The 26,143-nt window shown below is 40.1% G+C and overlaps 4 protein-coding genes across 5 annotated transcripts; 1 reads left to right on the plus strand and 3 right to left on the minus strand.

Annotated features, from left to right (window-relative positions):
- Positions 1-3,705: 3,705 nt before the first annotated feature.
- Positions 3,706-7,371, minus strand: zmat5 (zinc finger, matrin-type 5). Of its 2 annotated transcripts, none has more exons than XM_050053314.1 (6): positions 7,271-7,371; positions 5,889-6,062; positions 5,530-5,592; positions 5,351-5,431; positions 4,858-4,966; positions 3,706-4,750 (listed from the first exon to the last, which is right to left on the minus strand). In XM_050053314.1, exons 2-6 carry the CDS (start codon positions 6,013-6,015, stop codon positions 4,603-4,605), a joined length of 528 nt encoding a protein of 175 aa, XP_049909271.1. In that variant the 5' UTR covers positions 6,016-6,062; positions 7,271-7,371; the 3' UTR covers positions 3,706-4,602. The 2 variants fall into 2 exon arrangements, with proteins under 2 accessions (XP_049909271.1, XP_049909269.1); XM_050053312.1 differs by having other exon boundaries at positions 7,169-7,281.
- Positions 7,315-8,043, plus strand: LOC126395673 (cytochrome b-c1 complex subunit 9). The gene is made up of 2 exons (XM_050053315.1): positions 7,315-7,497; positions 7,692-8,043. The coding sequence occupies exons 1-2, from the start codon at positions 7,357-7,359 to the stop codon at positions 7,740-7,742; spliced, it is 192 nt and encodes a 63-aa protein (XP_049909272.1). The 5' UTR covers positions 7,315-7,356; the 3' UTR covers positions 7,743-8,043.
- Positions 8,044-8,193: 150 nt separating this feature from the next.
- gal3st1b (galactose-3-O-sulfotransferase 1b) lies at positions 8,194-13,972 on the minus strand. Its single transcript, XM_050053311.1, has 3 exons — positions 12,835-13,972; positions 11,319-11,461; positions 8,194-11,239 (listed from the first exon to the last, which is right to left on the minus strand). Exons 2-3 carry the CDS (start codon positions 11,441-11,443, stop codon positions 10,090-10,092), a joined length of 1,275 nt encoding a protein of 424 aa, XP_049909268.1. The 5' UTR covers positions 11,444-11,461; positions 12,835-13,972; the 3' UTR covers positions 8,194-10,089.
- A 543-nt stretch (positions 13,973-14,515) lies between these two features.
- On the minus strand, positions 14,516-25,538 carry prodha (proline dehydrogenase (oxidase) 1a). The gene is made up of 14 exons (XM_050052427.1): positions 25,013-25,538; positions 24,595-24,803; positions 22,373-22,407; positions 21,502-21,651; positions 21,275-21,339; positions 20,828-20,944; positions 20,614-20,693; positions 20,399-20,480; positions 19,524-19,616; positions 19,246-19,392; positions 18,357-18,532; positions 18,173-18,271; positions 17,800-17,888; positions 14,516-16,500 (listed from the first exon to the last, which is right to left on the minus strand). The coding sequence occupies exons 1-14, from the start codon at positions 25,349-25,351 to the stop codon at positions 16,310-16,312; spliced, it is 1,872 nt and encodes a 623-aa protein (XP_049908384.1). The 5' UTR covers positions 25,352-25,538; the 3' UTR covers positions 14,516-16,309.
- Between the last annotated feature and the right edge of the window lie 605 nt (positions 25,539-26,143).

Genomic DNA, 26,143 nt, shown 5'->3' on the forward strand with positions numbered 1-26,143 from the left:
CGAAAAACACTCAATCCTTTGCAGTATGCTGTGAACAATAATTTAACATATCATGAAAAGTGTTGTTTTCTGGCTTTACATGGACCACCAAAACAACACATCGTTTAAAGTATAACATGGTTATATTTTCTTACTTGGAAAAGTGATACATTAAATCTATGTGGATTTTATTATGAATGTAAACATGATGTTTTGTATAAAAACAATAGGGGGGAAAAAACGTACAAAAAAAATATCAGGTTTCTGATATAATTTCCAGGTCGACTGGACGTTCAGATACAAGTTCTTGTGTGTATTAAGGCCATGCACTTACATTAACTTTTCTGATTGGTTAAGATTCATTTTTCTGAATGTTTTCTCCAACAAATATTTGTCAGATTTGACAAGTTTTACAAAATGCTCTATATTTTTTCTTGCTCTTTTTATCTTAAAGTTTATCAAAGCTATATCACAGGAGGAAGTGTGCGAGACGGCGAGTATCATCCTGGCAATAAAGCAGATATTTGATCTCGTAGCTAAATAGTAGCTGTTTATGTATGAACTACTTATATGACATCGCATTACCTCTTTGTGTGGACATATCATGTAAGGTATGGGTTTTGTGTGAATGTAGAATATAGTTATTGTGTCAAATCTTGTCTTAAGACATATAAGTAATTATTGTGTCCTATTCTGTATGTTACAGTGCTTTAATGGGCAGATTTATGTACACTCTGTTGACGGATTGTCTTAATTGTGTTATGACTTTGATTTGGACTGTAGACGTCTCCTGTTCTGTGCCTTTGTCATTTGGAGTAACAACTGCGCTCTCATGCCTTGACTTACTTCTGAAAGTCTTTTAGAAAGAAGGAAAATCCATTTTACAAAATTGCCACTTTTAACAGAAATGAATCTGATGCTAAATGTATTTTTCAAACTTAAATAATTAATCAGTAACTAAAGTCCCAATAAATATTCATGTATTATCTTTCTCTCTCCCCTGTTCTTGGTAAAACTAGTAGTTAATATTTGTATCATCCAGCTGTGTGACATTACGAGTAATTTTAACGTCTAGACGGAGAAAATCCAGCAGTTTTATTTCTGTAACTGTTATTGCACATGTAGAGGTTACTGCATCAGTTATACACTAATGTAAGTGGTGTCTAGATGCATGTAGTCCAATAAAAACAAAGGCACTAAAAATGAACCTGCTGTTTGTTTTTTCTTTTTATATGTGGCATTGGTTGTAAATCAAAGAACGAATCTCAAAAAAAGGAACATTTACTGGGCATATTTACACAACATAGTTGACACAAACACCAAGAAAAGAAGAGCAGATCCCAGTAGGGATGCTCTCCACTGATATTCTGAATCCATTCTTCATTCAACACTTTGAGAAGCGGCGAGGAGAAACTGTCAGGATCTGATGGTGTGACGGCCCTGACGGTGCAGCATCTGGCATGTTGAGCACGCATTAGTAACAGAGCACAGCACACAGCCTGCAAAGGAAAGACCACTTGGTTATAGCCGTATAGTGATGCACTTCATGTAGTGGCATGTACGCACACACCCGAGCTTTGAAGTAAAATACTTGAGGGAAATAAAACATGCACACTTAATTAGTTTTAAGGGCTAACACAAGTGGGTGGCGAGCACAGCAGAGATGGACATGAAGTAGTTATGAGAAGATTATATCTGGGGCAAGGAGACGTGGTGACAGTTTCTTTAGTGTACAGCATACACCTGTATATATGATAAGGATCCTGCAGTATATATACGGCCACACGTGCACCGCATAAATACATCTTAAACTATGTTACTGAACTTGCCATTTTTATAGCCTAGCCTTTACTTAAAGGTCCAGTGTGTGGGATTAAGGGACGTCTATTGGTAAAAAATAGCATATAAATTCAGGAATATGTCCTCATTAGTTCATAATCACCTGAAAATTAGAATGATGTTTTCCTTACCTGAATCCCAGTTCAGACCAAAGACTCACACCGAGACAAGTTGAAACAGGCAGCTACTTGCAATGTGCCGTTCTGCAACGTTCAAAAAAACCTGCCGGTTCACACCAATGCAACTAGATGAGACAGTGTGTCATCTCTATGCAACAACTCTATGTACCTCTGTTCTGATTTCCAGCTTTTCAGACTTATGTTGTGGCTGAATATAATATGTAGCTTCTTAAAATATGAGTGGGGATAGTGATAGTGTGATACTGGCTACAGCTGCATTTGTAGTGGTGATGAAACGGCAAAAACAGAAACAAAATGAGCATCAGATGGACTGTATTCATAATATTTTTTTTTATTTTTGTATACTTTATTAATCCCCCTGAGGGGAAATTCATTTTTTTCACTCTTTCGTCATTAACACACAGGTCCACATGCACAAACAGGACCTATACATGCACAGAGTGGAGAGATGTCAGAGTGAGGGGGCTGCCTTGGTCATGCGCCCTGAGCGGTTGGGGGGTTCGGTGCCTTGCTCAAGGGCACCTCAGCAGTGCCCAGGAGGTGAACTGGCACCTCTCCAGCCACCAGTCCACGCTCCATATTTGGTCCGGACGGGGACTTGAGCAGGCGACCCTCCGGTTCCCAACCCAAGTCCCTATGGACTGAGCTACTGCCGCAATAATAAGTTAGCAGCGGCAATTAGTTAGTCAGTGAGAATGTGTGTGGGCGGGGCATAAGCACATACAGTGAGCAACAGCAACCTACTGTCCGCCACCAGCACACGTGAGGACGGAGACAAAGGGCTCAGTGGGGAAGGAGCACCTGAACAGCAAGCAAACATGTCGTGTGCGGCCATTTTGACTTGACCAGCGGACTTCACTACAAGCTGATTGGCTGTAGAAAGAGGTGACATGCCTCATGTTCTAAAACCAGCTGCCAGCAATTTGACCAGCTGAGTTGCAGGTGACACTGTCAGCTGGCTTTAGTCGAGCTCAAACAGTCAGTTCACACTGCTGCAACTTTTCTCTGCAACGTTCTAAAATAGTTTGATTTCGTTGTGAGTGATTGGTCTGAACTGGGCTTTAGAATGAGCTGTTTATTTCTACATGTGGAGCTGGTCCTCCTCCACTGAGCCCACCATGTTGTTCTACAGTAGCCCAGAATGGACAAACCAAACACTGTCTCTAGATAGGGTCATTTCCATTCTTGGAGACAGAGACAGTGTTTGGTTTGTCCATTCTGGGCTACTGTAGAACAACATGGTCACCGTAGTTCTTGTACACACATGGCACACAGTAGAAGTTTCAGTCCTTAACCCTAACTGCTAACTCCTTTAAAGGTACTTTATATGGTGTTTTCTTGTGAACTACGAGGAGTTGTTTTCATTTCGTGTCTCTCACCAAAATGCACTGCATATCCTTGAGATCTTACAAACGTGTGCATTTACTTCCTCATTTAACATTTTAAAGCTGATTTTTATATGTTCATAAAATCATTCAATGTTAACATCCATTTTTGCTTTTGTCAGTCTTCTTGTGTGCTGTCTTTGTTTGGCACTTTGCTCTGTTGGTTTCCTTATTATCGCCACCAATTGTTGAAGAGCAGAATAGCCTGAAACCAAGGCTGGATGTGCACGTGTCCTTGCTGCTCCATGGCACTACTATGGTACCTTTAACTAAGCATGTACTTAGGTTAAATTAAGTTAAAGTCAGACATATTCTGGCCAAGAAAGCAGAGTGCAAGTTAGAGAAAATGATACACAACAGAAAGAATACTCACAGCCGTTTAATGAGGATTCTGCTGTAAACACTGCATTAGGTACAAGTATATATATCTCAGCATAAGCCCAGTTATGAGGAATAACCTATTAGAGGACTTTAAAAGGCCAGTGACAATTATACATAGCTTAGTCACAAATCCAAGGGATCTACATGAGGCTTATTTATAATAGTGTCTCAACAAACTTTCTATCTAAGAAAAACTTTCATTATGAAGCTTAATCCAGATCATTAGTTTGCAACCTTTACTATTTAGGAAGTAAAATGGTGTTTTCAGTTGGCTGGGTTACAAATAAAATGCAGTCAGATCAGTGACTCCCCCGGTGACGCAGCAGAGGATTAAAAATAAACAAAAAATTATTTCCATCTGCTCAGCAATCCTCCGCTCCTTTTGGGACTGCACGACATCAAATGTAACTCCTCAGAGGAGTTTCACAGTAAAGGCACTCGACTCCAGATTGGTGGAGCAATCAACAACACACTGCCAAAATGTCAGTTATGAGGATTATTATGCACTGCTTGTGTGGGAATCGTTAATCTCAGATTTACTTTTATTGTGTTTTAAAAATGTGTGTAAATACAAACTTTTACTCATTTTAAATCAGCTATTTTTTAATGTTACATGTAATTCTTACTCAAGAAACTTGACATCTTAAGTAAAATGTAATAAATTAAAAATTATTTTTCATGAAACAGACAGGACCTATAGTGTACGGCACACAAAATGTTCACTCTTGAGGAAGAGAAATGGCAACAATCTCCTTTTGGACTCAACTTAAAACTTCATTTCAAACTGACAAACCTTCCAATACGAACATAAATCTATTCTATGCCATTCCTCCTCCTATTAATGTCACATATCCACTTTACAGTGATGTGGAAATCTTTCACCCCCACTCTGTGTTCTCTGTGACTTTCCATCCGCCTGGAGGAGGCGGTAAGAGAGAGGGTGGAAGGTCAGGGATGGAGAGGAGCTGTTGAAGTATTTCACTTTCTTCTTGGCCCTCTTCGCTGTCTTCCTTATTTTCCCGATCTCTGCAGGGATAAATAATTGAGCAGTTGAATTCTAAATCAACAGGAATAACCATTAGCGATGCTAACCATGTGTGAGTAAGTGTTGAAACAAAAAGGAAAGTGCATACCCTTTAATACTGAGGGCAGTTTGCTTCTTTTCTCTTCTGGAGAGCCATTCTTCGATGCTTCGCCCGGGTATCTTTCTGTCTACAGAGCCCTCTCTGTGCCTTCTCTCATCTGAAATAAATTATAGCTCACTCCTGTCAACATATCCCAATCCACACAGTCTTCTGCACAAAATGTTCTTGACACTTTCTACTTGTATACTATTAGGTTTCTTTTAGGGAGTGCATGAGAAAGTGCTGACCCAAGGTGCTTGGAGTGCTTTCTTTTTTCTGAGTTTGTTTCAGATGCACCATCTGCAGCATTACATTTGAGCTTTTAACAATCTGGAATATGATGATCATCTGTGACGTGAGTGCAATGCTGAAAGAATATTTTAGATAGTACTATTAAATTTGCAAATGATATGTGTGGCATATTGCTTTGGGTGGCTGTGATGTTCATTTAAAAAGGTGTAAATGACAAGGTAGACAGCTCTAACCTTTGGTTTCAGCTTACCTTCCACCTGTCTTTTTAAATTAAACAGATCCTCTTCAGACATGTGGGAAAACCTGCAGTTTGGGCCAAAATCACAAATTCCTGCAAATAAAAACCAGGGAAAAAATGAGGGTAACAAAAAGGTGTTCAATATAATTTCCTGATTATGGGATAGCTGTATCATTTAAGCATTCTGTTACCTTTTTGGAGAAACTTCCTGCAGGGTTTCTTTGTTTGCTCGTCATACAGAATGGCTGAAGAGTCTTGGCAAAGAAAAATGACAGTGTTGTCCATGGTTGTTTCTATAATCTTCCATAATAAAGTTAACAGGTGGGCAGCCAAGATGGTATAACGAAATGTAAGCATGCTTAATTCATTAATCAAAATCTCACAAATAGGTTTAAGACTAGCATTTTCAATAGTTCAATAAAACATGCAGGATCACTGTCTAGTTTAAACGCATTTACACTAAACACATCATGTCATAAAAAGAAAGCATGAAATTAGATTTTTATTGTGACCACATCCTAGACATCAAAGGACAAATTGCAAGGCTCACCTCTGAAATAGTCATACCAGGCTTTTTTGGCTCGGTGATGCTGAACACCATTCAGATGTTTTTTCCTGTTATGCATGTTGTCCTGAAAGGACCGGTCGCAGTAGTCACAGTAGTATCTCTTCCCCATGGTGCAGGCTATGTGCTAAAACCAGCAAGATGTCACCTTTTAAATCACTGAAAGACAGTGAACAGAAATGAAACACATTTGCAGTAAATAACCGCTCTATCAACACATGGTGAGGGAATAGCTGCGCTGACCAAAATAGTTTCAGTATGATACAACATCAGCTGAGAGAGCATTGCCATGTTGTGTTCCATTATGCACAAAATGAGACAAAGGCTTTTCTAAAACAAAAAGAGGTGTTTAGTCAAAGAGACTGTCATTGATGATTATTTCTGTGATTAATAGATACAAAATAAAGCAGGAAACATTAAAAAATGCAAATTTACAGTTTCCCATGATCCAAGACAACATCTTCAAATTGTGGTTTGTTTTGTCTGACTGCCCAAAAGTCTAAAACCCAAAGATGTTTTAAAGTAATATAAAACAGCAGCAAACCCTCAAATCTAAACAAGATTAAGTATTCATAAATTCATCTCAGTCAATTCATTTATCAATTAATCAACTAATCCTTTGGAGAAAAAACAGTACGAAGTACATAACAGACCTAATCAGGCCTAATCATGGTCCTAGTATTGATCTATTTTGACATTTGAGACTTCCCTATCAAAGCAGGGTTGCTTGGATTTGCATAAAACATTTCTGGTCTCATTTGTTTGTTTACTTTCACATCAAATACGTTTGTATTTATGTGAAAGTCCCACATGTAATTACAGATTTGGTCTAGGACCAAAAAAAAAAGATTGCATGAGAGGCACAAACTGGATCCAGCCTGATATCAAGAACACAAGGAACATCAGCAATAGGATAAACAAGGACAAGTGGAAATGGCAGCCACCTTTTGCTGCCATCTAATGGTTTAGTTATGGAGGTGCATTTATTTTTGCCTTGGTGTGACTTCCTGTCTTACTCTAAATATCAAATTCTTAAGGTATTATACTGTTTAGATATATGCTGAGTATGTAAACCAGTAGTTTGATGCTCGGGCAATTACTCCCCCAGATTACTCAGTGTTCGCTTGTAGCGTTGTTAGCGTTGGATAGTTAGCTAACGTTAGCTCGCATGCTATTTTTTTTTACAGTCAATGTTATTGCCCAACGAATTAAGGTTTGCTTTCAATCCCTATGTTTACTGAATTTAAACTGGAAATAGCACAAACCATTGGCGAAACAATGCGATCCTTCTAAGATGTTTGCTTTTTAAAGAAGACCACGTACAGTTTGCAGTTAACTAACGTTAGTAGCAAAAAGGAAATACTTACATACGGTATCTTTGCAGGGTCACAAAGCGAAAAGCGAAGCATTTTGACTCAGCTTCCGGTCCTGCGCACTGCGTTATTCCACCAACATGGCGCTGGCAAAGTCCGTCTACAATCTGCTCTTCAGGAGAACGTCTACTTTCGCTATAACCATCATGGTTGGAGCGGTCTTCTTTGAGCGAATATTTGACCAAGGTGGCGACGCGATTTTTGAGCAAATGAATCGCGGGGTAAGTGCGTCTTCTTGGTGTTTTAATGCTTGTTTTATCCTGACCTTGTACGCAGAGGGCGAAGCGGCGTTAGCATTAGCTAACCTAGCTTGCCCGCTAAGAGGAACAGTCGCGTCATTTTACAACTGCTTGCTGATATAATCTATGTGCTCACGGGAAATGTCTAACGTTGTCCAATATGTGCTTTATTAAAGAAACTATGGAAACACATCAAACACAACTACGAGAACCAAGACGAGGAATAGGACGCCGCGGGGTTACCTAAGGCTAAAGTGCAACTGTTGACACACTTCCCTGATCCATTCTTCTGGACTCCACACCTGAAACAAGCATCAGTCAACATGGACAATGTGCTCATAGTCATGCCCAGGCTGGCAGCGGCAACTGGAGGACCTGTGGGAGCTGACTGACTGTCCAGACCACCATGAAGATGGAGCAATGGTTCCTGTCACCTCGTCCTCTAACCCTTCCTGTTGTTGTTTTTAAAGCCTTCGTTCCCCTCAAAGATTGTAAATGGTTAAATTAAACATATGTTAATGTCGTAAAGATCTTGCCATGTTTTAATTTATCATATTGAATATGACATGCATGTGTCAGTGTAAGGATTGTCAACACATTTTACTTGATTTTTGGTAATGCTTTTATTTAATTTTAGTGGTATTTTCATCAGAACACACACCCTATACACCCTATGCATAATGCAGCCCATCTCTAGTAAAACTGATGTTTCCATTGAACTGCATGTGTGCAAGCTTTTTCAAAATATACAGTGGATGGGTACTTGCAGTCCTTTTCATAGGTCTGTGGCTGTTTTTAGGTTTTTATGTACCTTTTATTATGTCATTTCAAAATTGCAGTGTTATGACAGCATGGTATCTGAGCTCAGAGGGAATTCAAATGTCCAAGTGGGCAGACAGAAGACTGTATTCCAATGAAAGCACCACTTTGCGTTCGCTATTTAACCATTATGTATTTCCAAATTGCTGTAGCTGTGCCTTTAAACCACAAAATCATGCTTTGTCACTGTCATTAACAACCTTGCAATATTTTTCACCAAGAAAATGAACACGTAACACAAGGTGGAAGCTTAGAAATCAAGTTACATGGCATTTATCACAATGGGCCGCATACATACAAGTACATGTTCTGTACAAAAATCACCTGAATGAAAAGGGACATTATTTAGAGGCTAGAGATGGTAAAAAAAAGGAACATTTAAGAAGCAGCAAAGGCTACGGCTGGATTCTGAGACAAAAATGCCACAGAATGGTGTGAGGACAGACAAGTGCTCATTGTTTCCACATCTACTATATTACAACCAAAAAAAGTAAGCCTACATATGATAAATAAGTAAAAAATAATATAATAGTTATAAATACACCCTTTGTTTACATAGCATATTTCCAAGCAAGTTTACAACAAAAATCATTTACAAAAAAAACAAAACAGGACAACCAGGCTGGCAGATTTCAGTGATACCGGTAATCAGTGTATGAGCCTTAACAATGATTCCTTGTGCACACAATACTGTACATAAGGTCTCTGCAGTTAGATGTGCCTGCTGTATTAGCTTCAAGTACATACATAATACGGAATCTTAAGCTCAAGGGTGACATTTTATATTTGTATGGGAAGACAATCTTCATTAGAGATGGGTTATAAAAATGTCTATATGCACCACAAATATTGCAATGAAAAGAAAATTAAATTGTTAAACTCAACTTTTCCTTTGGCATGAAATGATGAAGCTCATTCAGATTAACCTGCAGGTCAAGGTATAAGATGGTGTTGGAAATCTAAGGCTATCAGTCAAAAGTATGGCTTATACTGGCCTGGCCAAACTAGCAAAAAGTAGCTGCCACCTTTTACCAAAAAAAATCACTTATCATTGGCTTATGCCTAAATTGAAATTAAAATGTACCCACATAAAAAGTTTTGCCATGTCAAACCATCCTTACTGCTGATGATGAAGACATGTAAACTGGACTGACAGGGTCAGGCAAGGCCACAGCCATTCAAATTCATTGCATAAAACTGCACCTGAGCCTCAGGCCTCTAGGGGGCACACTAGCATTGCCCGTCCCACTGAATTACAAGAACCACTCTCAACAACATAGTAGCTGATTGCTTAGTGATAGATGGCACGCCCTGATTTCATTCCTCAGGGTTCAATGGAAAATTTGCACCAGGGTGAGGAAACATTTGTTCTTGCAGTGGAAAATCAAGCAAATAAGCTTTGCGCAACATTGCTGGAGCAGTAACTATGTAAACCTTACCATGGAGGCGAGTATCAGCTGCAGACATTTACAACTTAGGTGCATAGGGGAGTCTTACTGTTTACTCTTCATGCCAGTTTTAAAAGAGTGTAAACACATTATCTTTATGGAGTGTACAATGATGAAAGATAGAACAAACTGCGAGGAGCAATTATGGCCAAGACGTTATGAATGGAGGTGTCTGAGGTGCCGAAGGGTAATAAAGCTTCTAGGTGACACATCTTAAGTAATGTTATGGATGCATTGTTCAGAAGAAAACTGAAAAACACACATGTTGTAGGATAAATTACAAAGTTTTCACTGTAAATGTCATAATTCAAGTCAAACTAAAAACAGTATCCTTAAACCAACCCCACAGTCTAGTAAGCCACAGGCTCACGCCCAGCTCTGACAAGTACTGTATTTCAGGTGTGAGCATTTTTTCACAGATTGTCCTGAATCTCGAATCAATATTTTTTTTCACGTTATATCCGAGAATTGAAGACTCTCCAACTGGCTGCCAGGGCAGGAAGCGTCTGTCCTGAATGTTCTGGGCTTCAACTGCACCTCCATCCTCGATACAGATGGCCCTCATCTCAGCGTTTCGTCTCCTCAGCTCGTTTACCTCCTGTTCCATTCTGTCTCTCCCGTACGCCTCCACTCTGGCCCAGAAGGTAGCATTAAAGTGCTGATAGAGTCTCCAGTCAGCTCCGTTCCACTGTAAAGCTTTGGCTCTCAGCTCAGAGGTAAGACGAGATATAGATGAGCTCCTGCGAGCATTGAGTTTAAAGTATAGTATGTCCTCCATGGTCCAACACAGTGTGTCCTTAAGCAGGATAAGAGACTCCTCGAAATATTCTGCTACGAGAACCAGATCAAAACGTTTCGATAAGTTATGAATATTCCTGATTACACGAGGATCATCGGCCTCCAGATTGTTATCAAAACCAAAGTCAAAAGAGAGCAGATTTTTAAGGTAGAATGAGTTAAAGGCCTCTGGGCTGTAGAAGGTCTGAGGACTGTTTAGAAACTCCGCCAGTTTGTTCTCTCCATTGATCCTCCACGTGAGAGGAACCGCTCTGTGATAATAGTGGAAGGACGACTCAAAGAGATCCACTGGGTCACGTAGGATGGTGATGTACACAGCGTCTGAAGGCAGGAGCTTGGCTACTTCCTGATGGTCGAAGCGCATGTGGTTACAAACAATGTTGAAACAGTCTCCAGGCCTGTAGTCCTTCACCTGGGAGCACAGGAAAGGCGACGGGTAGAAGAAGTCGTTGCGCCCATCGGGGAAGGCGAATTTAAGCTTGTGCTTTTCTCCAAATCTGAAGAGGATGTTGAGTATGGTGCTGCTGGCAGTTTTATGGGTCTTCATGAACATGATGTTGAATGCGGGGGAGCACGCTTCTCTGCTCTGAGAAGGTGTGCTCACATTTTTCTTTAAAAATTTGGCCATACTGAGAGGACACGTGTCTTGTTTTGAGCCCCTGTGAATAAAACATATGGATCAGCAAACACATAACAGACTTGACACAATAAAATAATGCTGTCTTTTACAATCTTTACCTGATCTTTACTTGGATTGTGTTCGTCAGGCAATACAGCAGCAGCATGATGTTGGTCAATAAAACCCAGAAAACTGTCCTCCATGTTAAAAGTGTACACTTCTTTCTTTTGATACCAGACATCATTAACACCAAAACAGGAGCCTGAAAATGACATTAAAAAGACAAGACAGTGAAGACATTTACAAAGCGGTATCGATGTTCCAACATGATCTTCCTAGGAATATTCATAACGTAACATTAGCTAGGGGTTTGCATGTGGCTAGCACCTCTCTAGGCTTCCCATCCCTCAAAGTGCTTCTACATTACATGCAACATTGACACATTCACAAGGCCAAGGCTACGAGGGGCCACCAACATTCTCACACACTCAGTTTGGAGTTCAGTGTCTTGTCCAAGATTACTTTGACACGTAGGCTGGAGGAGCCAGGGACTGAAATACTGATATTCTGAGTACTGGACAGCCCGCTCTGCCTCTTGAGCCGCAGCCACTTGGACATTGGTAATGTTTCTGCTGAGCTTCTGGCTGCAGAATCGCTTTGAGTGAGCACGAGAGGAGAGGGAAGGGGGATTTGGATGGGGGACTGGGAGCTTGAGCGGGTGCTGTGTGTTTATGTGACATTAGATCCCAATACTGCCTTCTCAAAAAGTGTGCCCCCCCCCCCACATAAGTTACACTCCTGCACACCTTGCTTGATTTTGCTGTGTAACTGTTGTGTTCTCACACACTCAACGAGCAGCTACACAAAGCTCATAAACAGTAGTAATTCCCTGCAGCAATCCTTGCACACGGGCCACCTAATTACCCTCTTACCTCACCTCATCCCCCAATACAGCTCAGTCATTATTATGTATTTACAGAAAGCGCACCTGACCCATTTGAATTTAATGTTTTTCACAGATGAGTTTAAAAGAAAATCTACATGATAAACGGTAGAATGAGAAAAGAGGAGATAACAGATAAGCAAGAAAACTGCTGCATCATTCTTTCTGTCAGATAAAACCACAGCCCCCATGTTTACACCATAAACATGTTTACGGTGCTTAACTTACCTTCACAGCAGAAACAGCAGAAATAGAAACACAAAAGAGGCACATGCAAAACACAGCTGAGACACAAGCACCGTAAAACAGCATAGTGCTCATAGTGCAAATGTCTAAATATCAAATGTTTGACACGAGACAGATGCTTACGCTTCATGTCATGTGGACAATGTGCGTCAGTTTGCATACCAGCTCTGACTTCTGACAAAGCTGACAGTCATATATGTAGTCGATTTGTTACATTTGATGAGAGTCGTATGTACGTCTCACAGAGCAGCCGCAGTTATAAAAGACAAATTGATTAAATCATATAAAACATGCCTTCACTTGAAATAACAATTCTTATGACCCATTAAGAAAATCAAAACTTCTTGTGAGTATCAAAACAACCTGGGTATAAACGACATGCCAAATCACAGATACAACAAGTGAACATATGTGTGGAAGACAAACGAGCAAAGAGCGTTATTTACCTGCAGATGACAGCATCAGAAGTGTCGTTATGAGGATTTGCTACCAGGTGAAAGAGAACCCTCTATTGTTCGGAGTACTGGACACACACCTGAAGCCATATCTCATTGGCTGTGAGGGCTGAAAGAAGTCAGATGTAAACTCTCCTCCCACAGAGGCTGAATTGGTCTGTAAAATAGGCGTCTGCTGAATGCTACATCTCTACACAACTGTTGTAACCATGACAGATTGTTGCGTGAAAAATCTGCTTAAAGAATTGAAGTAGGCCTTTATCTTTTACCTGTTAGATCAGGGCTTTATCAACCCTAATCTAGCAGGTCACATCGATTTGACACAGGGAGCTCACTGGCATCTGTGTGACAGTGAGCGTAGTTGTTGATGTCACTGACATCAGATTACGTCAGGGAGGACAACCACAGCTATGTCACTACGAAAGAAGATAAGGGTTGTGTTGATCCAGTCTGGGGTGCTATAGTTAGGGCAGCGGATGGAGTTGTAAAACTTTAAAGCAGCAAAGACTGTCTTAAATATAATACTGTATCAACAATATTCAATCATCACTCATGTACAATATCTGTATCTGTATTTACTGTGAGATATCTACACTTGATACATGCAATAATGTAAATTCTGCCACTCAGCTGGTCTATTTAACATTGTATCTTGCTTTTATTTTTTTACTGCTCACAATCAATCACTCAGGTGCAATATCAGTGTTGTTAAACTGCAATATCTATACTTCCATTGGTCAATAATGTAAAATCAACCATTCAGTCTGTTTCTTTATTATATTCTCCTTCTTTTTGATGCCTCCTTATCCTTGCTCATTTTTGTATAGTTAACTTATTTTATGTGCTTGTATATTGCTTTGTATTTTTTCTACCGATGCTTCCTGTTTGCACTCTCAATCTCGTTGCTGCTGTAATGTAGCAAATTTCCCCTTCGCGGGAAGAATGAATTATTATATTATCTTATCTCTTGTATGCAACCTCTGAGTTTTCCAACTCCACAAATCCTCCCCAACAATTTAACGTTAACTTGAAATAGGGTATGGTGAATGTGCACGGTCACTACCTGGAGCTCGCATCAACGGAGACTGGGTTTGTTGAAGGTGGCAGTGCTGTTTGGGCTGAGAAAGCCTGTGAGTTTATCTTCTCTATCTCCTTTAACTTTAGCTTATATTGGAGTTGTGATATGTAGCATGTGAAATAGAGTATGGTGAATGTGCTAGGAAAGGTAGTATCGGCACGGTCGCTACCTGGTGTTCGCATCAACGGAGCCTGGGTTTGTTGGAGGTGGCAGTGCTGTTTGGGCTGAGAAAGCCATGTGTAAGTAAGGTAAAGGAGGTTGTTGGGTCAGTGCAGGGAGCAATGAGACCTGGCATTAGGGGAGTGTCTCTGGGACGCCAGAGATCACTGTCTAGCCTCCTGGAGGTGTTGTGGGACCAACTAGACGAAACACTGGTGAAAGGAGGTTCCCACCCGATGACCCCAAAGACATGTTAGTTATCACTGCTCACTGGTCTGTATAGTTAAGCCTTGCCATAATAGCTTATCATAGGGCTTAGGAGGTTATTCACTGAGTGCTGATCCTTTTCTAGAGCACAAATTTCTTGTGTTTATTTGAACAAAAACTTAACATATTTACAGCTCAGTGCTGTTCAAATTAACTTCCAACACATGCTTTTAATGTCAACAGTATTTTATTGTGTTAATCAAAAATTACATGTATATTACAACTGTACAAAATGTGGTATAGTAATACAGCAGTGATGAATGAGGAAAACTAAAAAGAACAACTTGAAATGCACTCAAATAAAACCAGTATTTCTACTAAAATACTTGAAATGACTCAGTGTTACCAGGTTACCACTCAAAAACTCAACCATCCACACCATAAGGGCAACTTGATTATTCTGATGGTGTTAAAATTTGACTTGACATTATGTTTTTATGACTTTATGTCAAATTCTCATGGCAACACTGCTGTAGGGTGAAATACAAGCATTAGAACTTATGTCACAACGGCACACAGACCTACTTTAAGACTACTGACTTTTGTCATGTCCCAAAACACCCTGTACATTTTATTTAACTTTACAAAAAGGATTCATTGTTTTAGTTCAATGCCTTTTACAAAGGTGTAAGAAAATTTTACAGTATTCATTTCCAGTCCTCAGAAAACAACTTATCAATTTATAATACATTCATTCCAAAACCTTTCAGGTTTTGAGGAGGACTCCACTGGGCAGCACTGAAACCAGAGATACTGACACAACCAGTCTTTCTGAAATCTTCCCTACCAAAACAAATTAACCTCACAGGCCACTTCTCCTCCAGTGCAGCTTATGCAACAGCGCAGGTGTTCTCAGAATACTTGGGGGCAGTTTTCCTCGAAATTCACAGCAGTAACCGCAGCATGTTTTTGGAACATTTTGGTACATGGGGCGTAACAGTTCCTGGTTTTCTGATTTGAACATCTGCCTCTGTTTGACGAGCAGGAGATGCTCTTTATTTCAGACAATTATGTCGTCGGGGCCATCTGGCACTTGTCAAGTATAAGAGCACACTAGACGTGAATGATCCACTGAAATGGATCACACTGAGTCACTCTTCAGCCTCGTACCACTCAGTAGACAGTAAATGGAGTTTGTTTTGTCAGAGGCAAAATGAGGATTTGGTACTGCAAACAGTCATTTCCACGTCACAGGTGGCTGGCTCATTTCCACACATCCACAACACATTAACCTTAACAATTTACAATTAGAAACTGTGTGTTTCATTTTGTAAAACTTAACAATTCATCTGCTCTTACCCTTAGGAACATCAACGTGCAGGCGTCAGAGGAGTGTACATAAACAAACCTAAGTTGTACAGTCGCTGATTGCTTCCAGTTAATCTTATGAAAACAATCATGAGGCACTTTAAGTGACAGTTACATAAAATTAAGTTAACACTGGACAAAACGTACCATGACAAAGCACAGGGCAAATGCTCTATATTTATATACAAGTAAGCCACCTTTGGTAACCATATATACACATAAACTTTTCTTAGCCTCTACTGAATAATTCCATGCTATATGTCAGAAAGGATCAGTGTTTAGAAGCATAAATATTTGCAAAAGTTCTTTAAAAAAGGAGTAAATGTGTTGATTCTGATGAGTTAAATAAACAACTTATGATTCAGACAAAAAACTAAATCAGCTCTTCTTAACGCAGCAGCACAAACATCTCCACAATGTAACACTGTGGTGATGTTTTAAAGACTCCTGTATTAAATATACTGCTAAAATGAACATCGCAAACCATACAACACATAAAATATCTGTCAGTGAAATGGCAAAACCTTCCTCCATATTGTGCAGCCTAACAAGCCAAGGAAGGACATGAATCTTCCTCTACAGGGAGCAGTTAGCTGGTTAAGATGGTGGAATGATTACAGGTGTACCGCACTTAGTATGTTGTGGTCCTGTGCCTCAATAGACAGGCTTGTAGAAAATCTGTCCGCCCAGCATCCTGCGTTTCAGCTCAGTCCACAGCAGGCTGCGCTCTCTCTGGGATCCCTTCATGAAGCCGCGGTTCTCTTGAGCACGGCGAGACAGGTAAGGAATGACCTCATTGACTGGGCCATATGGAACGTACTTGTAGACGGGGAAACCAGCTTGGCCTAATTTCAACACAGAGCAGAAAAACATGAATCAATATCCACTATCTCCATTCCATGTGTTTAGCTGGTATGTCCAACATACACATTGAGCTGACATGAGTTCATAAAGTTAACTGTGCTACAAAGACACTTGCTGTCAAAACTGACTCAGTGTTTACTCTGTAAATTAAAGGTCCAGTGTGTAGGATTTAGGGGGATATACTGTCAGAAATGGAATATAATATTATAAGTATGTTTTCTTTAGTGTATGATCACCTGAAAATAAGACTTGTTGTGTTTTCGTTACCATAGAATGAGCCATTTATATCTACATAGGTAGCGGGTACTCGTCCACGAAGTCCACCATGTTGCACCAAAATGTTTCTACGGAAGCCCAGAATGGACAACTAAATACTGGCTCAAGATAGGGCCATTTGCCACCATAGTTAGCAGCCCCTCGGGAATGAGATCATTGGAAAAACACTTATTTTTTTAACATGAAACTGCTTTATTCAGTGTTTTTACTGGTTTTAATCACCTGGTCTGTTTGTTTTGGAGAGGAAGAGACCTCTGCAGATAATTAGGCTCACGTTAAAACCTCCTGAACAACAGCAACAACACTGAAAGAATTCTAATCAAGAAATGTTTCAACTGGCTGCAATCTGCAATCCTTACCACTAGATGTCACTAAATCTTCCGACATCTTGCACACTGTTCCTTTAAAACATTATTTACTTTATTTAGAAATGTACTTGTGGTGATTAAATGTATTGAGATAACACTGATAGGTAAAAACAGGGTTTTGATATTACATATCAAGCGATATGACAAGGTCAAACCAGCCAGTATGTCTCACTAGTGGAGGGAAGGTTAAGGCTGCTATGGCATTAACAATTTTAATCATGAGGTTGAAATGTTACCTATTTGTCTTCTGTATCTCACTTACATAATACATTTAGACTGACGGTTGAGAGTTTTTATACAGAGAAACAAAGAGCTACTATGCATAGACGTATACTGACTGTTTTCTTGAATGTGTACCTCTAACCCTTTGCATGGTGATGTGTTTCTGTGCAGACTGATAGCGTGCTGAGCTTTGGTAATAAGGACACTGAGAACCTGGAGTTGTTTGCTCCCAAGATATCAATAGATTGGACAGAATATCTGTAATGTCAGTAGCCGTGTGAGTGTCGAAAAGCTGACGCGTAAAGGGACTACGTGTCAGTGGAGCCTCTCTGACCACATGACTCTGTGATGTAAGCCTCCGTGATTCCATAACTCGCTGTTTACTTTTAGAATCAGAGCTGGAGGGCAACATACCTAGCGGGAAGCTGATCTGGTCACACATGCCGAGCAGCTGTCCAAAGTAAACTTTATTCTCAGTGGGAGACAGGCCCATTTCATTCATCCTGAAAAAACAGAAAAAAAGTACATTACAGAGCTGTTACATAATAAGAGCTGGAGAGTGGCATTCAAGCCTTCATGTGACAATCTCATTCTGTAAAGCCTTGAAATGGTTTGGAAAGTTAACAAAGAATATGTTTCACTGAACTCAACATCCTGAGCATTGGTTTAAACCATTAAGCCTAATCCGTAAATGAGAGGTTTAAGGCTTTTGTGTTCAAACACTTTGCCCATGGTACATGCCAAATGGAAGTTTGAAGTTGTCATGCAGGCCTGAGATAATACGTACTTTTCTAGGGTGAATTTAACCGTGTCCTCGTTGTGAGTTGCAACCATGATATTTGCTTTCCTGCTGTGTTCGATCTCCTCCAGCACATACTCCAAACACCTGGACGAACGACAAGACGGATGGTTAGGATTTAGACATGTTGTAGCAAAGCCACCAAGGGTCTTGATAACAACTGAAAACTCACTTGTGATACATCCTGTTGGTGCTCTCATAGTCTGGGTTTATTGGGTCTTCGTAGCCAATCTCTTTGGCCCTGTCTCTCTCTTGGTACATGTAGGCTCCACGAACCAGTTTGGCACCAAAGTACCAGCCCTCCCGTCGCGACAGCTCAACATCCACGGTTACATTGTCATAGGCTTCCTAGGAGAATTAAAAAACATAAAAGGATATCACTATTTCAAATCATCCTTACAGTGCAGGGTAAGAAGTCAGTTGTGATGATTCCTAGGGATGGGCATCAAGAACTGGCTCCACATTCACAAACATAGACATCACATGCCTCTGAGCTTATCAGTTACTTCTGTCAGTGCCTGCATGTTATTACAATAGTTGTGCTCTGTAAAACAATGACGCCAAACCCGTGTGTCTAGACTGCTGGTATCTTTCAACGTTAAGGAGTCACAGCCTAAAGCGTGGCTTCTTTTTATGTGGAGAGATGACGACAGTGCTTGTAATGTCAATCAAATTATAATTTCAAGAAAGGGTGGAAACACCAGCAACATGCTCAAACATCTGTCTACGCAACATGGATTAAAGTCCAGGAATGCTATGTGTTCAACACTCCATGAAAAGTGCCACTGAATGTACGAATGCTGTACGAATATTGTCTTATCTCATCCACGTTAGATGATGACAGACACACTGGTGCCGCTGATGCTGTAAACCTGTGTAGGCCTACTTTTTCCACACAGAGTGTTGATCCGGAATCAATTAAGAATCAAACTGATAAGCAGAATCAATAAAAAAAATCTACAATGTTATCAATTCCCATCCCTAATGTCTAAGGATAAGGTAAGAGTCTTGTAGATCTAAAAATTGTCACGAATAGATGTGATGAGAAACTGTGGTCTTACCTTGAGGTAACACTGATAGGTGTTGAAAATGATTGGCTTTTCTCTGTTGAATATCCTCTGCATTTCCAGTGTCAGGCGACTGATAGCTGGTTGGAAGTACGTCTGCTCGGCGTCCACCATTAGCCTTACTCCATTCTCCACAGCATGCTGGAAAGAATATTTATAGTTTACAAGCTCTAAAAGTGACACTAATCATTAGCTCTCATTTGCAAGACAAACAGATTCGTCACTTCAGCAAACACAATTCACTTCTGGTTTATTTGATTTCCTATCTTCACCTTGGCCAGAACGTCCACTCTCTGCAGCATTCTCTTCATCTGCCTCTCCTCCTCCGCTGTGAACTTGTTCAACAAAGGCTCCAGATGGCCTGTCTGCAAAGCAACACACAAAACATTGAATTGTTTAGCATCTCCTTTCAAAGCCATTATGATCAGGGTAACCCCACTAACTATATCAGTGTGTGGCAGGCAGAGTGGGGGTTGGGTGAGTTAGGATGAGAGCAGCATGAGTGCCTCTGCCATTTTGTCCAGTGTCCCTTTTCAATCAGACAACTGCCCTCACTAGAACTGGCTACATTAACATGTGCATTATAACTGGACTCATACCAACTATGCAGAAATGTATGGAGCACTGTGTGTCCCAAATTATGTTGTGTTCTTCTGGGGAAAGGATATGATATTGCCCTGGTTATTATATTGTTGAAGAAGACCTATGTCTGCTATGATATATATCAACTTGCCCCCACAATATGTCAAAGAAGTCCAAGTTCAAATGGGGAGACAAACACTGTTGTCTTGCTAACATCTATTTTATTAATTCATTTACATCACTATCTGCTACTTTACCATATAATAACATTTATCTATAAAAATGATGAGTCTGAAATGCAGTTTAAGAAGTATGAACTAGAAAATGATCACCAAAAATGGGTGTCTGCTCTCAAATGCTGTATCACTGCTGAAAACACGCCCTTTTAAAGATGATATTAAGGCCTTCTGTGTTTATCATACACGTCTCAGGGTACAGGAAACATCAGAAATTATGAGATTATGAGGACGACGTACATGGGCAACATTTACTGAACTGCCACAGTCTGTGCATTTATTTCCCTTCTCAGATTCTGGGAACACCGCTAAATATTTACATGACTCACCTCCAGGTTTGGCACCATGAGCAGGTTGGAGATTGTCGTTGTGTCGTTTATTAGACTGTTCCAGTCCAGCAGATCTATCGTTCTGGCAATAAGATGTGAGAAAATGTATATTAAAATATGTTAACACTTTGTTTTCCAACTGACTACACAGGGATTCAAGAAGGCCACGGGCTACAGTGTGGATGTATTCATAACAAAAGCAAATGCTGACCTACCCTGACAAACCCAGCTTCTCTCCAGTAAACCAATTCTCTATGTCATCCTTGGCTCCAACACCCATCTTTGTCAAACTTTCCTACAAAGAAATAAGGACATGGCTCTTAAAGTCATAACTTCAGAACATCTACGAAACAATTACACGTTATTTCAGGACACCAGTTATGGATGAACATGCATGAACCTGCATTAGACGCCAAAGGCAAAACACACCTTGAGTTCCTCCAGCTCCAGCTTCTGCTCCAAAACCATCATCTCAGATTTTCCCTGTTGTGCTGCGAGGACGTTAAAGAACTGTCTCCATTTCACCAGAACCTCTGAAAACTGGAGCTGTTCAAACGCACACCAATTCATAAACAATCAAATCATAATACTGCATTTGAATCATACTTAACTTTTGTCTGAGAAAGTTAAGACCTGACACAGTCTCCCTCTTGTCTCTTAATGTGAACCTATGACCATACTGATCCACTGGCACTGACTCAAAACCATAAAGAGATAAACAGCTAATGTTTCATTAACCTATTACCCCGTAATAATTGCTGTGTGGTTTGTTGTTGTTAGATCTAGCAGCACTGTTGTTGCCAATCAATGCCATTCATACTGTTATCTAAAATCTGAATCTTTGACTTTATATTGAAGACATGAAGTAAAACTTACAAGGAACTGAGGGCGTCCCAGGGCAGTCATTTTGATAGCAGAAAATCCATCAGCTGAGGCTCCACCTGAAATTGATAAAACATTTTATGTCTCTCTGTGTTTTATGACTCCACACCCATTTAATTTGGTATATTTTTCACTATAGTTTGGGCTTGTATAGCCATTAATAATATCCAAACTAACATATTATGTTTCTCAATTACTCCCTCAGAAGCCTGACTACTTACCAGAGGCTCTAATGCAGTTTATGAATGTCTCCATTTGGCTGTCACATTTGTTCTCATCTGCGTAAAAGTAGGTACGAGCGCTGGTAACCCCTCCACGCCTGTCTCCAAACTGACGATGGGCCTTGTACTTCTTCTCACGATGATCAGCATCTGGAGGGAATGAAGGAGACATCAGCTGCTTGACGTGGAAAATAACCACCAACTTATAGCATTTTTATCCTTTATATAATTTTGTATTTTGGACTACTAGTAATTGGGAGCTCACTGGGAGTTAAATGTCTCCATTGCCTTTTTATCAATGAGACAATTTAAGCTATAATATTCAGATATTATAGGAAAAACAAAATATACTAATGTTTTCAAGAGATTAAAAGTAGTCAAAAGAGCTGTTTTAATCCTGCAAGCTTTTGTTTTCATATTACTGCCAGAGCATGTCATACTAAGAACATATCAAGAAATTGCTGTTTGCCATTAAAATATAACATTTTGATCACATCAGACTTTAAAATAAGACCAGAGAAAGCACATTAACCCTCTAACAGGAGCCATGAACGTGTCTTGTCATGTCCTCGCTGCACTAGACACTTCAGACCCCACTAAATCCAGATATAACCAGTACTCTGCAGGCTAGAGCACATGGCCTCATGACTTGCCATACCAACACTTGACACTTGACTAGACTGGTGTTGCAGTAAGGTCAAGCTGAAGCAACTGAATATCAAAGCAAAGCAGTTGTTCAGTCTAACCAATTGCGAGCTGACTGTGCAGTCAGTGAAGCATGCAGTGGCTGGTTGTGTAACACATATGGATATTGAACAGATACACTATGTTACATGCAATAGATCAGTTATTTTTTAACGTATATACAAACCTGGGCTTTCTTTCTCTGCTTCAGACACACACGAGCTGAAAAAGAAGAACAGGATGACATCAGAACATAAAATAGTTTACTTTCCTACACAGTAAATAAAAACAAGATTCTAGCGTCTCTATTTTCTCTCCGTGTTATAACGTCGCATATCACTTACATCGTTTAATTAACCAGATAGTATGCAAACAGTGAGCGTGGGAAGGAACACCATTTTGAACGGTGTTAAAAAGATGGGGGAAAAGTTTCCATGTCTAAAGTATATCACACCAATCCAGTTCTGTCTGTCTGAGAATAGACAAAGCGCTGAATGGTTTAGGGCCCAAATACATTTCAGACCTTCTGCTACAATATGAACCACCCAGACCTCTCAGGTCCTCTGGGACTGGTCTGCTTTGTGTCCCCAGAAGCAGCGTTTAGATATTATGCACCACATATCTTTTAAATCAAGGTTGAAGACATATCTGTTTGGTTTGCGGCTGCCTTTTATTAAATCAAATATTTATTAATTTCTTGCACGGCACTGTAATTTCTATTATTCAAGTACTTTATTTATTTATATTACTATTTATTTTCTATTCTCTATAATTGTTTTTAAATGTCCTCTCAAAATTATCTTTTTAACATATTTATTTATTCATCTTATAAGTATTACTTTTTCTTTTCTTTTATATTATCTCTTTACTCTTTTATTGTAATTCTGTATCTTTTATTATGTTTTATTGCTCTGTAAAGCACTTTGAATTGCTCTGGTGTATGAAATGTGCTGTACGAATAAAGCTGCCTTGCCTACGTTGAAGAAAGGCAAATGTCATCTAACCAGTCTTGCTGAAAGCTCTTCACACGAGAGGATAATGGCCTCCATTTCTGGACGTGTTGTGACATGAGAGATTTATCAGAGTACAATCAAACCACTGTGTTCACTGTGCTGTCTTCATCATGGACCTAACAGTCTTTTCTCTCTGTGAATTGATAAGATTTTTAAAAACAAAAATGTGTTTCCATTCACTTCAGCGTGTGTACGTCTTGGGCTCAGCGTGATAATCCTTGGTTTAAAAAAAAAAAAAAGCTCATTTCCTCCTCAGTGCGTTGCGTAACACTTCCGTGTTTGTGCCCCATGAAAGGATCTGGCACAGTACTGATGTAGCACATTACTCTAAAAGGCTGGCTGCTCTTGCAGGTGGTACATTCCCCTTCTGAACAAGCAGCACAGCCAATCAAAAGAGAGGTGTTGGTCCTAGCCAACCAATAAGGGGGAAGCACTGTTTGCCCACTGGAGATGAAATACAGTCTGTTTACAGTCTCTTCACTGGAATGAAACATTCTGTGCCATGTGTGACTCATGTTAATTTGATAAGGAACATGACGGTAGCCACACCTGAGGTGATAAGATAAGAATGAACTATATTGAGCTATAATTTATTGGAATGCTGTAATGTAAATAAAGGAGTCAGAAGATAATTTACAGATGGACGACTAAGACTGCAGGCACCTGTGAGAGAAAAGTATCACACTAAAGGGAGCCGACCAGACTTGTAACCTGTATTTCAAGTATCAGTGCCACATGTTTGATCTGTGAAACTTCCCTTAACAAGCATATACCTGCATGATGTTTGGTTTAACCCACCACCCCGTCCAAGGCTTAAATTAGCTAGTGAGGCCTACAGTGTAGTATGTGCTGCACAGTCACAGAGCCAAGGATAATGTGCCAAATCACGTGTAAAAAACATCCTGAATGCTTTGGTGTAAAGGCAATGACTAAATGTAAGTATGCTAGTTGTTTTAATATAAAACAACTTTAAGTGGATTTATCATAATGATGCCACCGTAAAGGTATTATTATCGTATATCTATTCATTGCAACATTTTTTTTTTATTCCAGTGTGCCCAGTCCAGTCTACCCAGTGTGCAGCTCCTGTTACAACCATGCGTGCAGAGGAGCGAGGTGGGGGTGGGTAGTCACTCTTAAAATGGCCTGTTCAAACTCCTTCCTGCAAACTTATTGGCTGTGTCATGGGGCAGGTGATACTGGGCTAAACAAACAAACCTGACTCAATAGGTCTTTTAAGTTAAGTATGTTGCATAACTTGTGAATCATCTAGTGCACATACGGCATACATTAGAGTTGGAACTGATTAACTGTGCTTGGTTTAAAGCATCTTAACATTTCACAGTGAGCCTGAATCTTAATGAGAAAGTAGCCTACTGATGCAAACATGACTTACTCCATTTCCTTCTTCTCTGCCTCCTCTTGTGTCAGGTCCTCCTCAACACTGTAGTCCAAAACTGCCCCCACACCAAACGCCTCGTTCTTCTGAATCAGAGGTTTGATGGAGTTGTGGTCCTCTCCGGCCACAAACTGACCATAGAAGGTCATCTTCATCATCTTCTCAAACATCCACTGACCCAGCAACTTCCTGCTCAGATCTATCAACTGAAACCAAAACAAGGACAAGAAGTTGTTCTCTCAGTAGTGCATCCTACATTACATGCATGAATCATCTTACTTGCCTGTTTCCTTAATTATTACGCATACATTACGCACACGTTATACATTTACAGTATCTCATCAAAATTAAAGGTAAGGAGACTTTTTTGTTCTTAAATCAAAAGGTTAACTTCTGAACAACATCAGCAGCTCACCTGTTTGTTTTTCTCAACGAGGACGTCAATGGTACAAAGCTTGAACACCAGCAGGCTCCGCAGCAGCTCAATGTTGCGCTTGCTCTTGTAGGCTTCCTCCGTGTTGTCGAAATCAATGTGGATTTTACTTAACTGCGTGTTTTTCACATTTTTGGTCTCGCTGATGAGCTCAACGGGCACAGCCTCCACCACGGTGCACCCATCTATCTGCTGATCTTTCTCCTCCTGGCTCTTGGTGGATGCCACTGTGGACCGACATCTTCCAGCTGATATGCGTATTTTGCCGACATTGCCTTGATTCGCTCTCACAAGAGCTGCTACGAATTTAGTGTAGGACATGGTGTCCTTTGCTTTCTGAGCGCACAAACCTACAAATCGCGGGAACCTGCTTCACCAAGTCGTTTCCTTGCTGTGATGTAGTGAGAAGGGGTGGTCGCATTTAAAGTCATCCCGCGCCCGGAGGCGGGGCTTCACGTGTTACATCACGGTGCTTTGCATCAGGCGCGTAAACATGTGTCTAGTGCAGGGGTGCCCGACTCATTTTAGTTCAGGGGCCACATACTGCATAATAACCTATAAATAATAACCCCTTCAAATATTTCCCTTTTTGTGTGAAGAAGTACAATCTGAAAACGTTCATCCATTTATAAAAACAAATGATGAACAGCCCGCAATACCCTCAGAAAAATTTGCTCAAATTCAGCAGTATGTCTCAGTTTTTCCACATTTAGTCAGTCTATTACTCACTTTCATTACATGTGCATTTTTTTCATAATTTTCCACTAAAGAGGAAGCTATTGAAGATGCAGGTTAAGTCATCCTCTGCTTTACAAATCATTTACAGTCTGAAGTTTTGACAGTGCCAGGGCAGCAGGATTCCACTAATATTGTTTTTAAAATAGAAGTCTGATACAGATTATTTTATACTGAAGCTGCTCGCTGACAATATTCTGCATGATGTTCAATATATTTAAATATGACCACAGTAAGTTAATTGTTAGTTCAGAGAGCTGTATTCTGGTCAGTTTGAAAAGCCTCTGAGGCAGCATTTTACATGAAGTATCTATCCACTGTTTAAATTGCTCCTGAAAACTCCCAGCCTTCACAAATGCATCAACATTAGGTGTGTAA

This window comes from Epinephelus moara, chromosome 9, assembly GCF_006386435.1.
Source record: "Epinephelus moara isolate mb chromosome 9, YSFRI_EMoa_1.0, whole genome shotgun sequence".
Lineage (NCBI taxonomy): Eukaryota > Metazoa > Chordata > Actinopteri > Perciformes > Serranidae > Epinephelus > Epinephelus moara.

Coding starts and splice junctions, on each gene's coding strand:
- prodha (XM_050052427.1), bottom strand. CDS start 25,351: ATGTCCTACACTAAATTCGTAGCAGCTCTTGTGAGAGCGAATCAAGGC. Junction 21,340..21,501: donor AAACTGCATTAGAGCCTCTG/GTAAGTAGTCAG, acceptor TATCAATTTCAG/GTGGAGCCTCAGCTGATGGA. Junction 20,945..21,274: donor TGGGACGCCCTCAGTTCCTT/GTAAGTTTTACT, acceptor GCGTTTGAACAG/CTCCAGTTTTCAGAGGTTCT.
- LOC126395673 (XM_050053315.1), top strand. CDS start 7,357: ATGGCGCTGGCAAAGTCCGTCTACAATCTGCTCTTCAGGAGAACGTCT. Junction 7,498..7,691: donor TTGAGCAAATGAATCGCGGG/GTAAGTGCGTCT, acceptor GCTTTATTAAAG/AAACTATGGAAACACATCAA.
- gal3st1b (XM_050053311.1), bottom strand. CDS start 11,443: ATGATGTCTGGTATCAAAAGAAAGAAGTGTACACTTTTAACATGGAGG. Junction 11,240..11,318: donor ACAATCCAAGTAAAGATCAG/GTAAAGATTGTA, acceptor TTTTATTCACAG/GGGCTCAAAACAAGACACGT.
- zmat5 (XM_050053314.1), bottom strand. CDS start 6,015: ATGGGGAAGAGATACTACTGTGACTACTGCGACCGGTCCTTTCAGGAC. Junction 5,593..5,888: donor CTGGTATGACTATTTCAGAG/GTGAGCCTTGCA, acceptor TTCTTTGCCAAG/ACTCTTCAGCCATTCTGTAT. Junction 4,751..4,857: donor ACTGCCCTCAGTATTAAAGG/GTATGCACTTTC, acceptor TTATCCCTGCAG/AGATCGGGAAAATAAGGAAG.